Raw genomic sequence first — 19,571 nt, 5'->3', positions numbered from 1 at the left:
TTGCAGAAATCAGTTTTTTCCCTGACCTGCCATCATACACTGCAGCCCAAGCTAATGGTAAAGGCTTGCTAACCTACTGTATGTATATTATTTATTTTTTTATTTTACGCGAAGATTAGAAAACCCCTTTTGAAAATGAGTTTTGATCTTGGAGAAGCACATGCCAAATGAGGATTAGGGTTATGTTTATCTGCAGAGCCATCAGAGCCTTAAAAAAATGATCTCGTCTTTTTTTTATGGTATGAAAATGAAATGTAACAAATGCTCATCCTTTTGGTCAATTCTTGAGTTTGAATTTCAGAAGCAGAGCATGTTGTCATTCCTAGTATGGAAGGACCCCTTTCTTTCATGTATTTATTTTTAATATACTGTCATACTGTAAGAATATAACCCCTCCACTTTGTTTTGAAAAGATTTCAGACATTTCTTTTTGAATCTTTTTTTTACCCTTCCAGGTTCCCACTCTTGTGGCTGATCACCCTCTTGGCAATGCCAAAATACTCCTCTGCAGGTGAACAAACTCACAGTCACCTCATTTACACTAAAAACACACTATTTTCCCCAAATAATTGGATTCTTCATTTGTTACCTTTTTCTCTCTATATCTTTTTCTTATCAGTTGCTGACCTGAAGGATTGCGAGGCGGCAGGCAGCAAGTGCCATCAACAGGCGGAGTGTCTAAAAGTCCAAAACAACTTCACCTGCGTGTGCGCAATGGGCTACCAGGGTGATGGTCTTCTGTGCGGAGACATTGACGAATGCCTCGGCGGCCTGCACAGTTGTCATCCGAAGGCCCGCTGCAACAACACCCTTGGCAGCTACAATTGTTTTTGCCTGAGTGGATTCACCGGAGATGGGACTAACTGCCAGGATATTGACGAGTGTCAGAAAGAAAACGGCGGCTGTCACGCCAACGCATTCTGCAGCAACTTTGAGGGCGGACGCCAGTGCCGATGTAAAGTCGGTTTTGAGGGAAACGGCTTCCAGTGCACCGATAAAAATGAATGCACGAACCCAAATATTTGCCATTGGAATGCAACCTGCACCAATAACCCCGGATCTTACGTTTGCACCTGTAATCGAGGCTATAAGGGCAACGGGAACTACCTGTGTCTCGATATCGATGAATGTTCAGAGACTTCGCAGGTGTGCCCATCTTTGTTTGGTTACAAGGGCTGTAAAAATCTACCTGGTACTTATCGCTGCACGTGTAGCAACGGCTTTGAAAGTAATGGCCGGAGCTGTGTGGACATTGATGAATGTGCAGGCAACATCTGTAGTCTCTATGCAGACTGCTTGAACACAATTGGGTCGTACCGATGTAACTGCAACAGCGGTTTTGTCGGAAATGGCCTGACGTGTGTTGATATCAATGAATGCAATGAGGACAATGACTGTGATCTCAATTCTGTTTGTATTAACAGACTTGGCAGTTATGAGTGCTCCTGTCTGGAGGGCTTTGAAGGAGATGGTAGATTGTGTGAGGACGTTAATGAGTGTGAAACACCAAGCATCTGCCCTCCTACGACTACTTGTGTCAACACCAATGGGTCATATTTCTGCGACTGCGGTCGCGGCTTCATCTTTATGAGTTCTGAATGTCGTGACCTGGATGAATGTGCAGCAGGCCCTTGCAGCCCCTACTCTGTCTGCACTAATTCACCCGGTTCCTTCACATGCCAGTGCGCGGGAGGTTACAGGGGAGACGGCCTCACGTGTGTGGATGTGGATGAATGTTCCATTTCGACTCAATGCCACATCAACGCACTTTGCACTAACCTGCCCGGCATCTATAACTGCACCTGTCAGGTGGGTTACTCTGGAGACGGCGTGATCCAGTGCAGTGATGTGAACGAGTGTCTGGTGGATAACGGAGGCTGTAGAAATCAGGCTACATGTGTGAACAACCTTGGCTCTTTCGCTTGCCTGTGCCAAAGGGGATTCATCTTGTTGAACCAGACTCTCTGCCAGGATGTAAATGAGTGTGCGACACAGGAAAATCCGTGTGGTGTCAATGAAGAATGCAGGAACGTTGATGGTTCGTACGAATGCCCTTGCCAGACTGGATATTACCGTCCTGCCGCCACAATGGACTGTGTCGATATCGATGAGTGTAAAGAGAATCCTTGCCATGTTAATGCCACGTGCCTCAACACAGTCGGCTCCCACACCTGCACCTGTAAGCGAGGCTTTGCGGTCAACGGCACACAGTGTGATGACATCAATGAGTGCTCTGTGATGGACGCATGCCATCCACGGGCGCTCTGCATCAACTTTATCGGGGACTTCTTCTGCTCCTGCCAGCAGGGGTTCGACGGTGATGGCTTCTCCTGCCAGGATGTGGATGAGTGCCTCCTCTCGGAGGCCATTTGTCCAGATTTCTCAAAATGCGTCAACTCCCCCGGAGCACACGTTTGCTCATGTTTGAATGGTACAGTCGCTCTGAATGACACTTGCGTGCCACCAAGTCCGGTCTGTGACCCGGGGTGCCACATGAGTGGCCTGTGCCACCGCTCACCTTCTGGACATCAATGCGTGTGTGACCTGGGTTACATCGGTGATGGGCTGACTTGCTTTGATATCGATGAGTGCCAAAGGGAAAACATTTGCCCTGAAAATGACATTGAGTGCGTAAATGTCCCTGGTTCATATTCTTGTGTTTGCAAGCAAGGCTACATTCTGAACGGAAGTCAGTGTGCTGGTAAGACAAATATTGAAAATATTTTTACCTCTTGCATTGTCGTTATTATGATTATTTTTTCCCCAAAATCAAACAAAGAACACAAAAGCAATGGAAAAACCAATACTTAGACTGTGCCGTGCGACTAAACTCAAGGAAATTGGACAATTGCAAAAACATAGAGTTGACAATTCACACCCGCTAATAGGTAATTGACTCTTACACAAGTACCAACTTACTGCAAAGTACAACAATGATCACCGCATTCATTGACTGTATGAATGCATTTCCATACAAGGCTCTCCACGCTTTGCTTTTTTTAGCTACAGGTATATATGAAATTGAAACTATAATATTATTTTTTTGAAAACATAATAAGTATGTTCACTTCACATCCCACATTGGTAAATCATACCCACAAGTCAACAGTTTGTTTTTTTGTGAACAACAACTCACGTGCAGACAACATGACATTTCACATAGCCGCAACATCTGCGATATTGAGACGGTGTTCCCCAGTGATATCAATTTGGAAAAGCAGCAAAGCTTCTGGCCTTCTATGAATATAGTTCACATTTCAGTCGGATGCAGCCACGTTGCTCTTTGTGCAGCGGGCCTAGATCACCTATGGTGGATAGAAATTCAAACTTGAGCTGATATATTCCATACATTTGTGTTCTCAGATTCCCCTGGAGTTTTCATATGTATCTAACCGTCTTTTTCATTCTTTCTTTTGCCTTCTCCCCTTTTCTGTCAGATGTAAATGAGTGTGAAACAGGACGACATGAGTGCAGTGACTTTTCTCAGTGTGAAAATACAGTGGGAAGTCATGTCTGCTTCTGTCTCAGTGGCTTCACAGGTGATGGCAAGAACTGCTCTGGTATGTGTCAATTCCCCATTCATTGCACAATATGATGATTTTGCTCCATTCTAGTTACTCTCTTGAGAGATTTCTTCATCTCCATGTGGGACCGCTTCCCTGACAATGTCCCATTTTGGATGAATTATAGACTTTGATGAATGCCAAGTCCAAAATGGAGGATGCCATAACGTTGCCAGCTGCACAAACACACCCGGATCTTTCATCTGTGACTGCCCCGTCGGCATGGAGGGTGACGGTTTTCAGTGCCAAGATGTAAACGAATGCGAGCAGAATTCCACCCTGCCGCACAACTGCAGTGCCCAGGCTTTGTGCCACAACACATACGGAGATTACGACTGCCAGTGCCAGGATGGTTATCAGGGGGATGGCTTTGATTGTGAGGATATCGATGAATGCCAAAAGAATACCACTTGTAGCACAAATATGACATGCGGCAACACCATTGGCTCCTACACCTGCATGTGTATTTTTGGCCTGGTATATGACAAGGGGACCTGTGTGAATGAAGATGCGTGCCTCAACAACAGTTCCATCTGTCATCCCCTCGCCGAGTGCCACCACTATCAGGGTTCCTTCTACTGTCAGTGCAAAGATGGCTATCAAGGCGATGGCTCAGAATGCGCAGATGTGGATGAATGTGACCAATTCCAAGATCCAGTATGCCCGAGCTTCTCCTCCTGTTTCAACACTAATGGCTCCTACCTCTGTGAATGCTGGCAAGGTTTTCTTGACAATGGGACACACTGTCAGGACATGGACGAATGTGCAATGGGGAACTTCACCTGCCGAGACAACAGCACTTGCAGCAACGTCAATGGCGGCTACACGTGTATTTGTGACTCCGGCTTCTCTGGCAATGGATCCGCATGTGTAGATGTAGATGAATGCTCTCTAGGCCAAATTCAGTGCCCTGATTCCTCCAGCTGCCTGAATTCAGTGGGATCCTTTTTCTGTGAATGTTGGGAAGGCTATCAAAATAACAGCAGTGCCTGTGAGGATATTAATGAGTGCCAGAGCAACTCCACCTGCCCTGAACATAGCACATGCATCAACACCAATGGCAGCTTCCAATGTATATGCGATGCTGGATTTTCTTTCGTCGAGGACTTATGCACGGACATCGATGAGTGCAATGAAACTCATCTTGAGAACATTTGCAACAATGGCACATGCAGTAATGCGATCGGATCATATTACTGTGAATGTATGACTGGATTTTGGAGTAATGGAACAACATGTGTTGATGTCAATGAATGCTCAGACTCACGCAACTCAACAGCGTGCCCGCCTCAGTCGACATGTATCAACACCCCTGGCTCTTACCGTTGTTTTTGCCATGAGGGCTTCATTCTAAATGGCAGCAAGTGTCAGGATAAAGATGAATGTCAAGGCCCGATAACCCTGTGCCCTGAGCACTCATCCTGTAATAACACAGCGGGATCCTTCATCTGCGAGTGCTATCCTGGGTACACTTCCTTTCTGTTGGGTTGTGAAGATATCGATGAATGCAGCTATAACACCTCCTGTCGCCTTGATCAGGTGTGCACCAATGTTCCTGGAACATACACCTGCATTTGTCCTTTGGGATACCATGAGGAGGGGAGAATGTGTGTCGACACCAATGAATGTGAGGATTTACCTTGCCATTCCTTGGCGCGTTGCTGGAATAACCCCGGTTCCTTTTCATGCCATTGCCCTCTGGGCTTCGCCGGAAACGGCTCATGGTGCGAAGATGTGGACGAGTGTGTGGCATTCACCAATCCGTGCCATCCTGTAGCTCAGTGCCACAACACCCCGGGGTCATTTGTATGTGTATGCGTCCATGGCTTTGTGAGTATTGGGCCCCATTGTGTAGACCTTGATGAATGCCAACAGGCCAATGGGCAGTGTCACTCTGCTGCCACCTGCTCCAATCATGTTGGAGGTTTCAAATGTACCTGCAGTCAGGGCTGGAATGCAACCAAAGACAGTGGTCATGGAAAACGAGGATGTGTGGACTTTGATGAATGTGTGTCACCCGTGACATGTCCTGGGCAAACGTCTTGTACAAATCTGCCAGGGTCTTACACATGCTCCTGTCCAGAGGAAAATATAGTCTGCGACATAATCCAGAATGGTTAGCTATACATTTATTATTATTCATTTTGATTTTTTTTTTACTTGTCCACATCACCATATGCCTTGATGCGTGTGTCTCAGAGCATGTGCAATTTAAGAATTATTTCAATTTCATTTATTGGAATGTAGGTATTTCTATTTCAAATATTGAACAATATGCTATCTTGAAATCCTTTTCTTTTCTTCTTACCTGCAACGCATTGTATACATGTTTCTGGTACGCTAAAGATATTGAAGCCAATTGTTACAGATGCTGTTTCACCTTATGTCCTGTTTGAATTTTATTTTAAAAAACTCCCTTCACATATTTTAATATATATCAGTTTGGCCAATATAAAGTTAATGCTCGTAGGTTTAACAGTTGCCCTGATCAACACTTTGAATTGCACCAACAGAGAGCAACCTGTACCCATTTGGAACAGAAGTTGGTGATACAAGAATACACATGGACACACAAGATGGAACGTCTCCATACATCAAACCACCGATAGGTTTTCCATTCAAGGGGAAATTATCTGACAGAATTTATGTAAGTTTGCCAAAAGAGGAAATCTCACAGAGTTGCAAGAAAAAGTGCTTTTGAATAACCTGGCTGCCTGCATGGTCGCGGCCCGGTGGGCCAGTGGTTAGCGTGGCGACCTCACAGTACAGAGGTACCAGGTTGAATTCGAGCTCTGTCCCCCCTGTGTGGAGCTGACATGTTCTGCCTGGGCCTGCGTGGGTTTTCTCTGGGTACTCCGGTTTCCTCCCACATTCCAAAAACATGCATGGCAGGCTGATTGAACACTCTAAATTGTCCCTCACTGTGACTGTGAGTGTAAATGGTTGTTTGTCTGTGTGTGCCCTGCGATTGGCTGGCAACCGGTTCAGGGTGTCCCCTGCCTACTGCCCGAAGACGGCTAGAATAGGCTCCAGCACCCCCCGCGACCCTTGTGAGGATAAGCAGATCAGAAAATGGATGGATGGATGGATGGATGGATAGACTGCATGGTCACAAGATCAATAGAGAAAAATAATTTGCTTAAAACAAACACCACGGATCCCAAATATCAGGCGTGCCAAAATGAAGTTTGAAGAGGTGGAACAGGAAGTTAAGTGGGACAGGCAAACAAACAAACCGAGTTACAACAGAGAAATATGTAGTTCCGATAATTTTGGGGAAGCCAGCCACCACAGAAGAGTCGTGTTCCCCCCCCCCCCCCCCCCCCCCCAGTTAGCTAAACGTGCTGATCCTGCAGAACGTTGCATTAAGACTTTGGGACTGCACACCCAAAATATTTCACTGGGAGAGACCAGCACCAATTGTCACCGTGCACTGAAACGACGCAGATGCACAGAAATGCATGAAAGAGTTTCTGATGACATTTCTCCTTCTTGTGACCGGCTCCGAGTCAACGCTAGAATTTAGATTTTTGACCTTTTCACAAATGTTTGCACAAGTGGAAGTATTTTATTCTGCCCGTGGCACTGCTGTGTGCACCTGTTTGGGTTTGCACCAGCCTTTCGGTTGCAAAAAACATCAGGCTTCCCTAGAAAGCAAAACAGATGTCAGCAAAAGTCTAGAGGCACTTTAAATGGGGGATGATGTGCGCTGACCTCCAATTAACATAAATGTGAATGTGATTGGTTGATTCTGGTTAGTTCTGGACATTGCCAGTTAGGAGACGGTGTGCGCAGTTCCCTTCCCAGTCAAAACGATTGTAATTCAGTTTAGTTATACAGGTTATAGGTCCTATTGAAGGTGGAAAACTTCAATGATCTACTGTATGTTATACTGTACTTCTCTTATTTGTCTGGATGTATTACACAACCTGGCATTTGAAAAATGGGTGTGTAGACTTTTTATATCACGGTAATTATTTTGTATTAGTTTGACAATGCTGTACATTGAAGATCATATCACATTTTATGACCGACTTGAGTAGAAATCCAGTTCATTCCCAAGGGTTTACATACTTTTTATTGCCACTGCATCGGATCAGCATTTACTCTTCAACTTGGATTTAAAAAGATATGGTTAAAACTATACACAATACACACACAATACACAACAATATGATATTTTTCATAATTTATTGAACAGTCAATAAAAGTTCCAGTTTTCATTGAGCTCTGTGCTTTTTTTTTCTTTTCTGTTCCAGTTCTCTGACAATGGCCTTGTCCAATTTCAGTCTGCTGCTGAGAATGAGCAGTATCTGTTTCCAGCTCCATTAGCCGCTGGGTTTCCAACTGATATGAACGTGTCTCTCTTGGCGGTGTTCTGGGATGATGCTGACCTCACCCAAGGCGATGGACGTTTATTCTACAAGGTTTGATGTCATTGGGAGTTGAAGGCCGGGAAAGACGTTGAAAAAGAATATTTGAGAGCTCAAGTATTCCATCCTCTCATTGTTTCTTTTTCCAGGAATACCATGAGTCCGATATGGCCGACGTGTACTCCCACATAGTGTTCAATCGCACAGCCATTGATGTTTCCACATTTCAAAGCCAGAGAGGAAAACCTGCATTCAGTCCTTCTTGGATCCTCAAAATCACTTGGGACCATGTAATGCCTGTGTCGTACCAGAAGATCAATCAGTCAGAGGTAACATCAGTCACTGTATGACAAAATACTCCTAGTCACGAAAACAACGCTTGTATAAAACTAGACTTCTATTTAGGTGTGCATGAAATTGGACACGGATAACTAGTATGCATACCAAAGCCAAGACTAACATCAGAAGCTTGTTATCGTTGGCTGGTCACTTTTAATGTGTCTACTCTTCTGGAATTAATAAATTGAACAAATGCGCCCCCTTGAGGCAGGTTTAACGAAAGAAATACAGTTTATTTTCTGTTGCCCTGCATACAGACAACATATTGTCACCTTCCTAAAATTATGACCAAAGCCATATTTGGATTTTTTTTTTCCCCTGCCATAAACATCTCCATATGATACTGGCCACCTCTGCTATTGGCTACATCCAAACAGATCATTCCGTTCAACCCTGAAATTAAATGTTTTATAAATATAATGTCATCAATATCTGGTTCCATTTGACAAGAGTCAATGTACTCAGTGTGAAATCTGGGTCTGTTCCCTTAAATGCAAAGCTAATACAGTATATGTTCAGGAACTCAAGAAGGAAACAGATGGTGAGCTTCAACAATCGTCAACCCACTTTTAATTATTATTTTTTTTTCAATTAGAGTTGCAAATAAACATTTATGGAATTTTTGGGGGCGCTGATTCTGAATCTGCCCTCATTTTTCTAAAGATGTTCCTAATCATACTATAAATGACAACAAATGCATGGTAAAAGTACGCAAGCTTTTATCGAGTAGGTCCATTTAAAAAAAAAATAAAAAATGAAAAGACTTTTTTTTTTAAACCAACATCAAAAATACATTTGAGAACACATAAAGCCAACTCTGATTGCAAGTTTTGATGGACAAGTGTAATTTTCTGATCGCCTTGGTGAAATGAGATAATTTCCTGCAGCCTGATGATGTCTCTCTCATGCACACATTGCCGGCACATACGACAGAAGCGTAGAAGCATTCGCAAAGCAATGAAATGTGTTCATTAACTTACACGATGTGTGTTCATTACAGACAAACACTTTCCAGTGTATTCTGACCACAGATGGAGTACAGTCCTTTGCCCTCCTGCAATACGGGGAGATGAGATGGGGCCCGGGCCAGAGAGAACATCATGACGCCGTTATCGGCTATATGGATGGCAAAAGCACCCACAAAGAGCCCACTACTCCCCCAGGAAACATTTTTGGCCCAGGTGGAAGATATAGGCCGCAACAAGTGAGAGGGCCTTTGGGGAAGTTTGGCAAGCTTGTTTATGATTTAAGTGGACCTCATGAGTCTGAGGCGAACCCAGGACTGATGTGCCAGGCATGGGCAATGAAGGAGCCTGATCCTGCCGACTGGACCGACGACTTACCCTTGTGTCACTGTACCCGCGCCCAGGCTCTAGAAGATTTGTCCTTTTTGCAAGATACCGCTGAACAAGGATCACAGCTGAAGACGTTGAGGGGTCAGAGATGGGGTGGTGATGGGGGCCACATCTTCCGCTCATTTTTTGCCAACAAATATGGATCAGGAAAGAGATGTGTGTATGATCTTCAGGGGCCTCTGTTGGCAGGTTACAATGAGCGCTACTTCTCAAGACAAAGTACCGAGAAACATATCGGTAATCCATGCCATTGCATTTTAGGCAAAGACTGCATTCAGTGATTGCTTTTTGGAGAAAAAAATATTTAGGAGTGCAATGATTATGAGCTCAATGCCTCCCAAACCAAAACGGTCTTCAATTTATTTATGTAAGGAGCATGACTAAGACATACTGTACAGTAGCCACATTTTAAGAAACCATGCATAGAATTTCAGGAAGCTGACAAATTAATTTGGTGCGCTTGCAATGTAATAAGAGTAAAAGAAGGTGCAGACAGCTGAAATTTGTGCGATCATGTACAGTATTGATGTATACGGAACTTTTTGCTTTAAGACATCAGCCTCTCTTATATAAAATGTGCTGTCATTTTTTTTCTATCTCTAGTTGAGGATCTGCTACCTTTCCAGTGGTGTTGCATTGAGTCTCCTCTTTGTCACCTTTACCTCAAAAAACGGCCAATCGACCGCTGCAGAGGTTATAGCTGGGCCAGTCTAAATGGCTCCAAGCTAGGCAACATCGCAACGCAGGGTGTCGGTAATGGGCTCTCTTTGTTGTAAATATATATTTTTTAACTGTCAACGCCTCACACAGTAGCTGCAGATTTTATTTTTATTTTTTAGATGAAAAACATTCATACACAGCCAACTGAAACAGCAGGCATAATACGCATTCAGATTAATGATTGAATTATACATCATCTTTAATGTAAAGTACGGCATATGCTCAACGACTAAACATGAATGACAGCATCCATAGAAAACACCGGGAGTGGCTTGGCTCAGCTGAGTTGTCAAATCTCTCAACCAATGATTGAGGGTTCCAATTCCACTTCACCCACAGCCTCGTCCAATTACCTTTCAGCAAGAATCTGTCGCTGGTCGCATTATCAGTCGATGAATGAGGTGAAAGTAGTACTGTGAAAGTGGACCTTGAAAATAGAAAAACACTATAGCAGTGGAATTGAATTGAAATATATTTTTATAGTGTTTTCAATTGTTTCATGCTTGCAAAAGTTTGTCGTCATTTGCTGCAAAATCATCTGTATTTTCCCACCGCAGCACTCGTTTATGGCAGCCTCCATTTCATCACCTTTGATGGCACAGAGTACTCGTTTAAGGCACTAGGAGAGTTTGTGATAGCGCGGCTCTCTTCCAACACTGGATCTAATATCTTCACCCTCCAAGGACAGACCGCGAGACTGCACACACACAAAAATGAGAGCATTAACTTCCCAGTGGTGGTACGCATCGCTGCTTTCTACCAGGGCATTGGCAAGGTCAGTGTGCTTGTGTGTATCGAAAAAATTATACCAAAAATGAGCGTATGGGTGTATTCGTGAGTTCAGTTTAAGGATTTTTTTAATCTTTCTTCTGAAGGCTTTTTGTTTGAAGACTTTCAATGCAATTTTCTTTCCATACATACAGTACATTTGACAGGCTCAGAATTAAGAGTATGCAAATCATCGAACCTAATCAAAAATTGATGCCTTCTCAAAATAACACCACTGTTATGAAAAAAAAAAGTTTCCAAGCATAAAACATGTACTGTACCTGTATTTGGTTGATTCTTACAGATTGAATGGAGATGTGCAGAGAAAGGAGAAGGACTGCGGGTGTTTATAGATAATGCAGAAATTGTTGTCACCGTTGGTAACAGCTACACACGACACACCATTAAACACCGTGTGTGGTATGAAACGGATAACCTTTTTTTGTGTGATAAATTATGTTCATCAGGTGTCGTTCACATGGGAGAAAGAGACTTTGCTGTGCGCTGTGTTTCATTGGATCGCTGCGCAGCTTTGTATGCCGTTGGTCTGCATGTGCTGGTTTGGCGTGTGGAAGGCCACAACCAGCTGGCAGCCATGTTGGAAGTTCCCCAGACCTTTTACAACCGAACAGTGGGTCTCATGGGCCTCTGGAGTAACAACCGCTCAGACGACTTCCTCATGTCTGATGGTCGGCTGCTGTCCTCAGTCGACCATAACCCGCCCCCGGAAGACAAGCTGCATCTTTTTGGATTATCCTGTCAGTGAATTGCAGATACATTTACATTATTGGATTGTCCTTGGAGCAAAATGTTTGCATCACTTTGACTCTAAGCAAGTGTGTTGTGATATATTCATTTGTAATACAAGTGCAATTAGTGGAACAAATGTTACATGGACTCGGTCGGTTCAAGTATTTGTGGTACATTTCTTATTTCAAACCGCACATCCGAATTACAGTACCAATCGTGTCTATAGGGGCAGTCCCACAACCAGAGAGCCTGCTGTTCTCTTCCCCTCCACTGGATCCATTTGAACCAGTTTCCCTTAACAAATTGCTGGAGGACTACAGTCCTGATGTGGTGGAAGATCTGAGGAGAACCTGCCAAGGCAGCATGCGCTGTGTGCATGACAGTCTTGCATCCAACACTTCAAACCTGGGGCTTCAAACTCTGAACGCAGAGAAACAATACAAAAATTTGGCCCAAACATATGGTAAGACATCTTCATATTATTGAACCCGTGAGTTCCACCTTTGACTATACAGTATTTCATGAGCTGTATCTGTCTGTTCTGGTAGGCAACACACCACCCATCGTGACAGCACCAACACTGATCCAAGCTCAGGTCAACTCTACTGTCAACATACAAATTATTGCCGAGGATCCTAATGGGGATCCTATAATTTATTCAATGCTCTTCCCACGACCCCCACGGACCTCCATCGGCAGTGGTGAGACACACAAAAACATACAACGGCTTGTTTCTTACCCTTGATGAGTGATGACCCAAACTGGCCGAGTCATGTTTAGGGAGCATGCAGATCTACTTACAACTGTTGGCCGGGGAGATGAGAGTTTTTTTCCGAAGCGCAACACAAAATAAAGGACTATTAACTTGTTCTGAGTTGTGATTGGCTGGCAACCGGTTCAGGGTGTCCATCGCCTAGTGCCCGAAGACAGCTGGGATAAGCTCCAGCATGCCCGTGACCCGTGTGAGGATAAGCGGATTAGAAAATGAATGGATGGATGGCTTGTTATGAGATGGAAGCATACATTTTGTTCCTGTAGTTTGCAGGTATTGTATGTATGTTCTCAAGTCACTTCTGAACTCTACCAAATTACTAAGCACGTTGAATCTGTGAGGAAAATTCATCTGAGTGGAGAGAGTTACCTCACTCCTATTTTGGATCTCAAGGCCTTGCTCATTGTGGTATAATTTCTGACTGTCTCATTGCAAAATACGATTGAGGTCCAATCAGACCACACATGCTTTCTCCAATCCAGGTGATGGTCACTTCACCTGGATGCCCCTTAGCACCAAGCCCGTCAAGCTTGCGATTAAGGTCACAGACAAGCTCTCCAGCTCCTTGTTTACCCCCATTCTCCGCATCTGCAACTGCCTTAATGGAGGAACCTGTCTGTCTGACAGCATCATTGAAAACCACCTTAAGGGGAAGTTCCAGGTAAACCTTTGAGAGAAGCTAATGTTTCATACAAAGTATTGGACTATTCACATACACTCTGTAATTGCCTCCAAAACTATTCAAACAGTTAGGCGTATTCTTTCCTTAACGAAAGCGTTTGGCGATGACATATCGAAACATAGAATATGAGACTAGGGAAAGGTTTTATTTCCAGTACTTTGATCTGGATATACACTTTGTATGATATTTTTGTTATAACCCATCCATTATTTGTACATTTCTCTGAAAGGAGTGTTTTGTTGATGATATAGTGCTGAATGTCAATGCTCAGCTCCAGCTTTGGATTTTATCTGTATGGACTACATTTAAAGTCAGCGGTGTTAACAACGTGAACGTCAGCGAGCTGTTAAAGCAAGTGAGAAAAGCAAGTGATTGTGAAGCCGAAAGAAGTTTTTTTTTTTTAATCAGTCACAGCCATTGTACAAAAATTGCCCATCCCCAGTTAAAATATTTCCCCAGATGATGGAAGAAACCCACTGGCGTACAAAGTAATAGACACTGAACAGCTACACCAATGAAAACAACAGCAGTTGAAGACAGAATTACAGAATGTACAGATCCATTAAGATGGACCCAACGAAGCATCAGTTAGTGACAACAACTTCCAGAGGGCAGCGGTGAAGGGGAAACAATTGCCCGTTCGCTGAAGACTTCCTGAAACAAAGGCCAAAGGATAAAGGCAATGCTGGAATTTGTTGAAAAGTAGAGCGATTGGGACAAACCCTGTGGACTAAAATGTAGTTTTTCCAAAGTAATTAAATGGCTAGCATTTGGAGAAAGAAAATATCTACTTGTGATCCTAAACCTACTGATATGAGCTCATTCAGGAAATACCGTGGAGCTAATGTCATAGCTTGGGCTTGCATTGTTTCTTTTGTCAAGGGCGCTAATTTTCGTTGAGAGTGTCATGGTGATCATTGATTATTCCAGTTGGATTTGGAATCAGGACTTGTCGTCAGTTTTTCCAGGATATTCGGCCGGCATGTTATTGTGATACTGATGACTCGAGGAAAACCTCATACTCTGCCTTCTGACATGTCTGTCGTAAACATGCATCAGTCAGTCCCTAAAATGTACCTTATCACTTGTGTCCCAGGTATTAGGGTGCCTATGCCCGAAAGGATTCAGCGGGAAGTTTTGTGGCAATATTGCAGACCCGTGTAAAGGTAAGCCGTGTTTCCGAGGGGTACCGTGTCAATTGAATTTACAGAGCGGGACCTTCAACTGTGGACAGTGCCCGAATAAAACTGTGTCCAACGGAAAGCAGGGATACAAGTGCTTTGAGCATGGTCAGTCACAAATAAATGGCTATCTTAAGGTTCAAACAAGCAATTTCACTCCTCAGTCTTGCTTCTCTGCGTACTTTCCCAGACTTGTGCCTGCCCCCTTTTACCTTCCCTTGCCACAAGGATGCGACTTGCTTCAGCACAAAAGAAAATTTCACCTGCACGTGCAAACCCGGCTTTTTCGGAGATGGCTTCAATTGTACTGGTATGGAACATCTTGGAGGGAAAGAATCCCACCTTCACCCAAACTAATCCGCTGTCTGTGAATGTACTGAAGATATAGACGAGTGTGCCGAGATGTCGACGTGTCCCAATGCCAAATTTGAGTGTAAGAACAAACCGGGATCTGTCGACTGCTTCTGCAGATACCAGAACGCTCAGGACTCTGATGGATGCGGTATGTAAAATCTGTTTACTCCTTAATGGAAACTACTTTGTAAGAGGTACGTTCAAAAGAAAAGCAATATTTGAGTCCAATTGCTCATGATCTGAGCATTCACAAGCACTAACATGCAAATGTAATGAATTGATCCTTGCTGTATTTGGGACCACTATTAATGTACCGTATTGGTCCGAATATAAGACGGCCCTGATTGTAAGACAACCCCCTCTTTTTCAAGCCTCAAGTTTGAAAAAAGACTTTTTGAACACCAAATTAATTTTTCTACAGAAAATAATTACAGTACATCTAAAACAAATGATTCTAACAATATATTTGAAAGAGAAAGCATGCTATTTTGCCTCATTCAAATATCTGAACATTTAAATTATTAAATTATTATTTAAATATGATTGTCGCTAGGTTTCTCCATTTTCTGTCATCTCTTCTATTATTTTCTTCTCTTTTCTTTCTTACCGCTATTTTTTATTTTTCTTCTTCGTGTTACCGTTATTTTTATTTTTATTCTTCGTGACAGGGGTTCGCTTTGGTCTGTGGAGTCAAGTTCAGCATTCGCTTCAATGATATCTGGCGCCATCTAGCGTCGTGAAGGGGTATAATGTCTAGACCCCGAATATAAAACGACCCCCACTTTTTCATCTTATTTCAATGCAAAAAACACTTATATTCTTATATTCGGGCCAACACGGTAGTGGTCCCAATTTGCATAGCTTTACTTGCTGTGACATCAATAATACTAATACATGGATTATCTTTAACTGCGCAGGGGATTCTGCCAATCCTCCAGGTAATTAGTGGATTAATTGTAATACCAACCATGTCCATATTTGGTCATAAGGTCATCACACAGGTGTTGATGGGTTAATGTGTCTACAGGGAGCAATGTGTTCAGTGTGTCTATGGATTGGAGGAGTAACAGAGCTGATGGCCTTGAGCAGGTGGGTTGGTGGGTCTGTGGCAATAACTGATTGCTGGAGGCTAGTGACAAGTTACAATGACCATCGTAATCAAATTAACAGACAAATATGTTTTTTCTTTGTTTTTTTTTTCTCCAGCTGATAAACATTCTGTCCCTGGGCTTCCAGAACAAATTTTATAATGCCAGTGAGAAGGATCCAGGACAGAGTTCCAGTCCGCATCCGGTTGAGTATCGCATCAACGTGTCCAGTGACACACCTCACTGGTACATCAGAGACTACCTGGCCAGAGTCAGCAGCAACTATGACATCAGCAACGTAGACGTTGATGGTAAACACACACTACTTTTCGAGATTTAAAAACTTTGTTTAAGTTTTGCAAATGTCATCACACTATGATTTTCAGTGAGACAAGCAGTATCATCATATATTGAGTGTTGACCAAATATTTCCAGACTGCCTCTGTCTTGTCATACTAGAGTAGAAAATGTCTTGTTGGAGATTTGTCTCTCCAAAGTGCTCAATGCCTTCCCACCCACAGACCTGGATGAGTGTAAGGCCAAAGAGGCCGTGTGTGTGCAGCCTGCCCTTTGCATCAACACTTATGGAGGCTACAGGTGTGTGTGTAATGGCACCACTGATGTGGATGAAACACAATCGTGCGTATTAAGTGAGTATATGTGAGAGGAATGAGTTCTCATACTATTTGCATTGAAACAAATCCGAAAGAAATGCCGTGTTGTTGTCACTATGCAGAAGAAGTCCGTGTCAAATAACATTTGTATTTCAAATTTAGCATATAGGGACAACGTGAACAACAACAACAACAACAACGACAACCTAGACCTTATACTGGGCCTGGTTCTTGGCATTGGCATCCCCATGCTGCTTCTTCTGGCTGCACTGGCCTGTTTTGGCTGTTGCCACAAGAAGACAGTGACTGGAGAGTAAGTCATGAGAGCGACATATATAACAACTGTTGGTTAAACCTGCAAACTGCATCGGAGGGCTCCGCAAGCTGGGTGGTGTGCAATGCTCCAGAAGTTCTATCTGCCCCGCAATAACTTCTCATTCGTAACAACATTGGCCACTGTCCTACCATAACTAGCTGGGACACAATTTTCATTTGTTAAAAAAAAAAGAGAAAGGCAAATGCATTATTTAAAGTACCGTAAACAAAAACGCAGAGGTCACCACCATGGTGCCCGTGGGCACCACGTTAGCAGCAGGCCTGTTCTTAAAAAAAAACAAAAAGCTAACCTAGGACAGGACATGGTGATTTTTTTTAAGAATGTCGTACAAATAATCATTTGAGCATTGCGTACATTCAATACAATGTTGCATATTGATAATTATCTGTTGCCTAATTATTGTGAGAATTCATTCAGATGCTCACGCTCTTGACATAATAATTCTTCATGAAAACATAATAATACTAACATTCTTCAAGGTAATATGTGCAAATGTGTTATTTCACAAGCGGGTATTGTCACAAGCGAGATCTGACAGGATCAAACGATTAACATCGGGACAAAAGAAGTTGCTCTCAGCTTCAAAAAGATTGGTGACCCCTGCACTAAACAAATAGTGTCATTTTTTAAATAAACATATGTGCACGTAATAATCACAGGTCATTGTTGGAATTTCATATCTCCAGTGTACACTGAATGAATAGTTTGAATAATTCTGTACGTTGGATACAGTGCTCACTGGCCGATTTGAGTACAAGGTGACTTTGTGCTGCATGCTGTGTCCATGTCTCGACAGATGTATGGCATCTGGGCTAGGTGTTAGAGGCACATAATCCCCGCGATGACTGGCCCGCTTTCTGTGTTTTCCGTCAACTAGACCCTATGGATATAATGGAGGGGCGTGGCTCTCGTATTGTAGGATTACAATGTTGGATTAGATTGAATCATGATATGGTGAGGTGGGTGGGATGAAATAATCTTTTCAAGCTTGTGCTATGAGAACAAACCGCAATGCCCCACCCCTCCTAAAAAAAACAAGCAAACAAACAAACAAAAAAAAACATCTCATCTGCAAATAAGAAAACAAAATAAATCTAGTATATCTACCTATATCTATAATATTTTAGAATTTCGTTTTATTTCTATTCTTATGGATTCTGCATTGGGGCCTGGTGGTCAACTGGTTAGCGCGTCAACCTCACAGTGCAGAGTTGCAGGGTTCGATTCTGGCTTTCCTGTATGGAGTTTGCATGTTCTCCCTGTGCCTGCGTGGATTTTCCCCGGTTACTCCGTTTTACTGCCACGTTCCGAAAACATGCATGGTAAATTAATTGATCACTCTAGATTGCCTTTGGTGTGATTGTGAGTGTGAATGATTGTTTGTCTATGTGTGCCCTGGGATTGACTTGCAACCAGTTCGGGGTGTCCCCCACCTACTGGCCAAAGACAGCTGGGATCGGCTCCAGCACGCCCGTGAATCTCTTGAAGATAAGCGGATCAGAAAATGGATGGATAGATGGATTCTGCATTAATATTCATTCGTTGATGAATATGGCACAAGGCCTGAACCAAACGTATCCATGAATTGATTGAGATTATTGTATGCCCTGTGTAAATTGCAAATTCACACTAAACGCAGAAAGACAATCACGACACATCCAAATTACACAGAGCTGTTTGTCCCTCTTGGCCACAAAGGAGGTATAATAACACAAGTTAGCATGATTCACAGTTTTTAAAAGGTAACGACTCACATTGTGCAAGTTGAAGATGTTCATTCATTCATCTTCCGAACCGCTTGATCCTCACTAGGGCCGCGGGGGGTGCTGGAGCCTATCCCAGCTGTCTCCGGGCAGTAGGCGGGGGACACCCAGAATCGGTTGCCAGCCAATCGCAGGGCACACAGATACTTAACAACCATCCACGCTCACCCTCACACCTAGGGACAATTTAGAGTAAAGTTGAAGATGTCTGCCTTCAAAACTCTTCAGCCACTAGACAGGATTATTGTATTTATGAGAAAGTTAAACCTGCTTGATGACTTCTTTTTTTCTTATGTTTTCCTTTCAGTCTGCCTCACTTGTTAGCAGGTAACGTACGAGAAGCAAACAATCCTCAGCCCTTCAACTACTCTGACCCTACTCTGCACTACGTTACCCACTGCAGTCCCCGGATCATAGACAACATCACACCCCGGCAACGCGTCAGATAGCACATGCTGAATTGACACCGTTGCATCCAATTTTGGAACATACAGAAAAGACATCATGCACACAGACATACAAAACATACCAGAAGCACTTTTGAAGCTGATGTTTTATAAAGAAGACCAATGACTTATTTATATTGTGAAAACAAGTAAACCTGAGTGACTTTCAAAGGCTGCATTTTGTCTTTTTCCTCCCGCTGAGTATTGGCCAAGTTTGATGAGGATGTTTGGATTTTCGCTCCTGCAAACAAGTGTTTCAAATAAAAGTCGACAGCAGAAGAAAACAATCTCTTTTGGCAACATGAAAATAATCCACTGCAGTGCTCTTGGCCTTCGGCTAAAATGCAGCCAGCAGTCTCCTTGATGAGCTCATTAGCATCTGCCACATACCTGGCAGCAAACTACTACCCTTTGTCCAGCAAAGATTTGATCGATTGCGTCACACTTCTCCATGCAATGAATCTCA

At 43.2% G+C, this 19,571-nt stretch overlaps 1 protein-coding gene across 1 annotated transcript; it reads left to right on the top strand.

Annotated features, from left to right (window-relative positions):
* The first annotated feature begins 462 nt into the window (after positions 1 to 462).
* LOC147199463 (uncharacterized) lies at positions 463 to 19,259 on the top strand. Its single transcript, XM_086122257.1, has 24 exons — positions 463 to 511; positions 620 to 2,701; positions 3,438 to 3,560; positions 3,691 to 5,679; positions 6,077 to 6,210; positions 7,823 to 7,990; positions 8,086 to 8,265; positions 9,276 to 9,867; positions 10,234 to 10,383; positions 10,908 to 11,125; positions 11,423 to 11,498; positions 11,586 to 11,876; positions 12,095 to 12,331; positions 12,417 to 12,569; positions 13,123 to 13,301; positions 14,419 to 14,611; positions 14,694 to 14,813; positions 14,886 to 15,005; positions 15,775 to 15,795; positions 15,885 to 15,946; positions 16,064 to 16,256; positions 16,467 to 16,595; positions 16,722 to 16,872; positions 18,967 to 19,259. The coding sequence occupies exons 1-24, from the start codon at positions 490 to 492 to the stop codon at positions 19,106 to 19,108; spliced, it is 7,725 nt and encodes a 2,574-aa protein (XP_085978383.1). The 5' UTR covers positions 463 to 489; the 3' UTR covers positions 19,109 to 19,259.
* The last annotated feature ends 312 nt before the right edge of the window (positions 19,260 to 19,571 follow it).

This window comes from Hippocampus guttulatus, chromosome 10 (genome assembly GCF_054856545.1).
Source record: "Hippocampus guttulatus isolate MCC_2025c chromosome 10, RoL_Hgut_1.0, whole genome shotgun sequence".
Classification (NCBI taxonomy): Eukaryota; Metazoa; Chordata; class Actinopteri; order Syngnathiformes; family Syngnathidae; genus Hippocampus; species Hippocampus guttulatus.
Note: the sequence above shows the minus strand (reverse complement) of the source record. Positions and strands in the feature narration are given on the sequence as shown.

Excerpts from the sequence above, each read along its gene's own strand:
- LOC147199463 (XM_086122257.1), top strand. The coding sequence starts at position 490 with ATGCCAAAATACTCCTCTGCAG. Across the intron at positions 3,561-3,690 it reads TGATGGCAAGAACTGCTCTG|ACTTTGATGAATGCCAAGTC; the intron begins GTATGTGTCAAT and ends GATGAATTATAG. Across the intron at positions 15,006-15,774 it reads TCAGGACTCTGATGGATGCG|GGGATTCTGCCAATCCTCCA; the intron begins GTATGTAAAATC and ends TTAACTGCGCAG.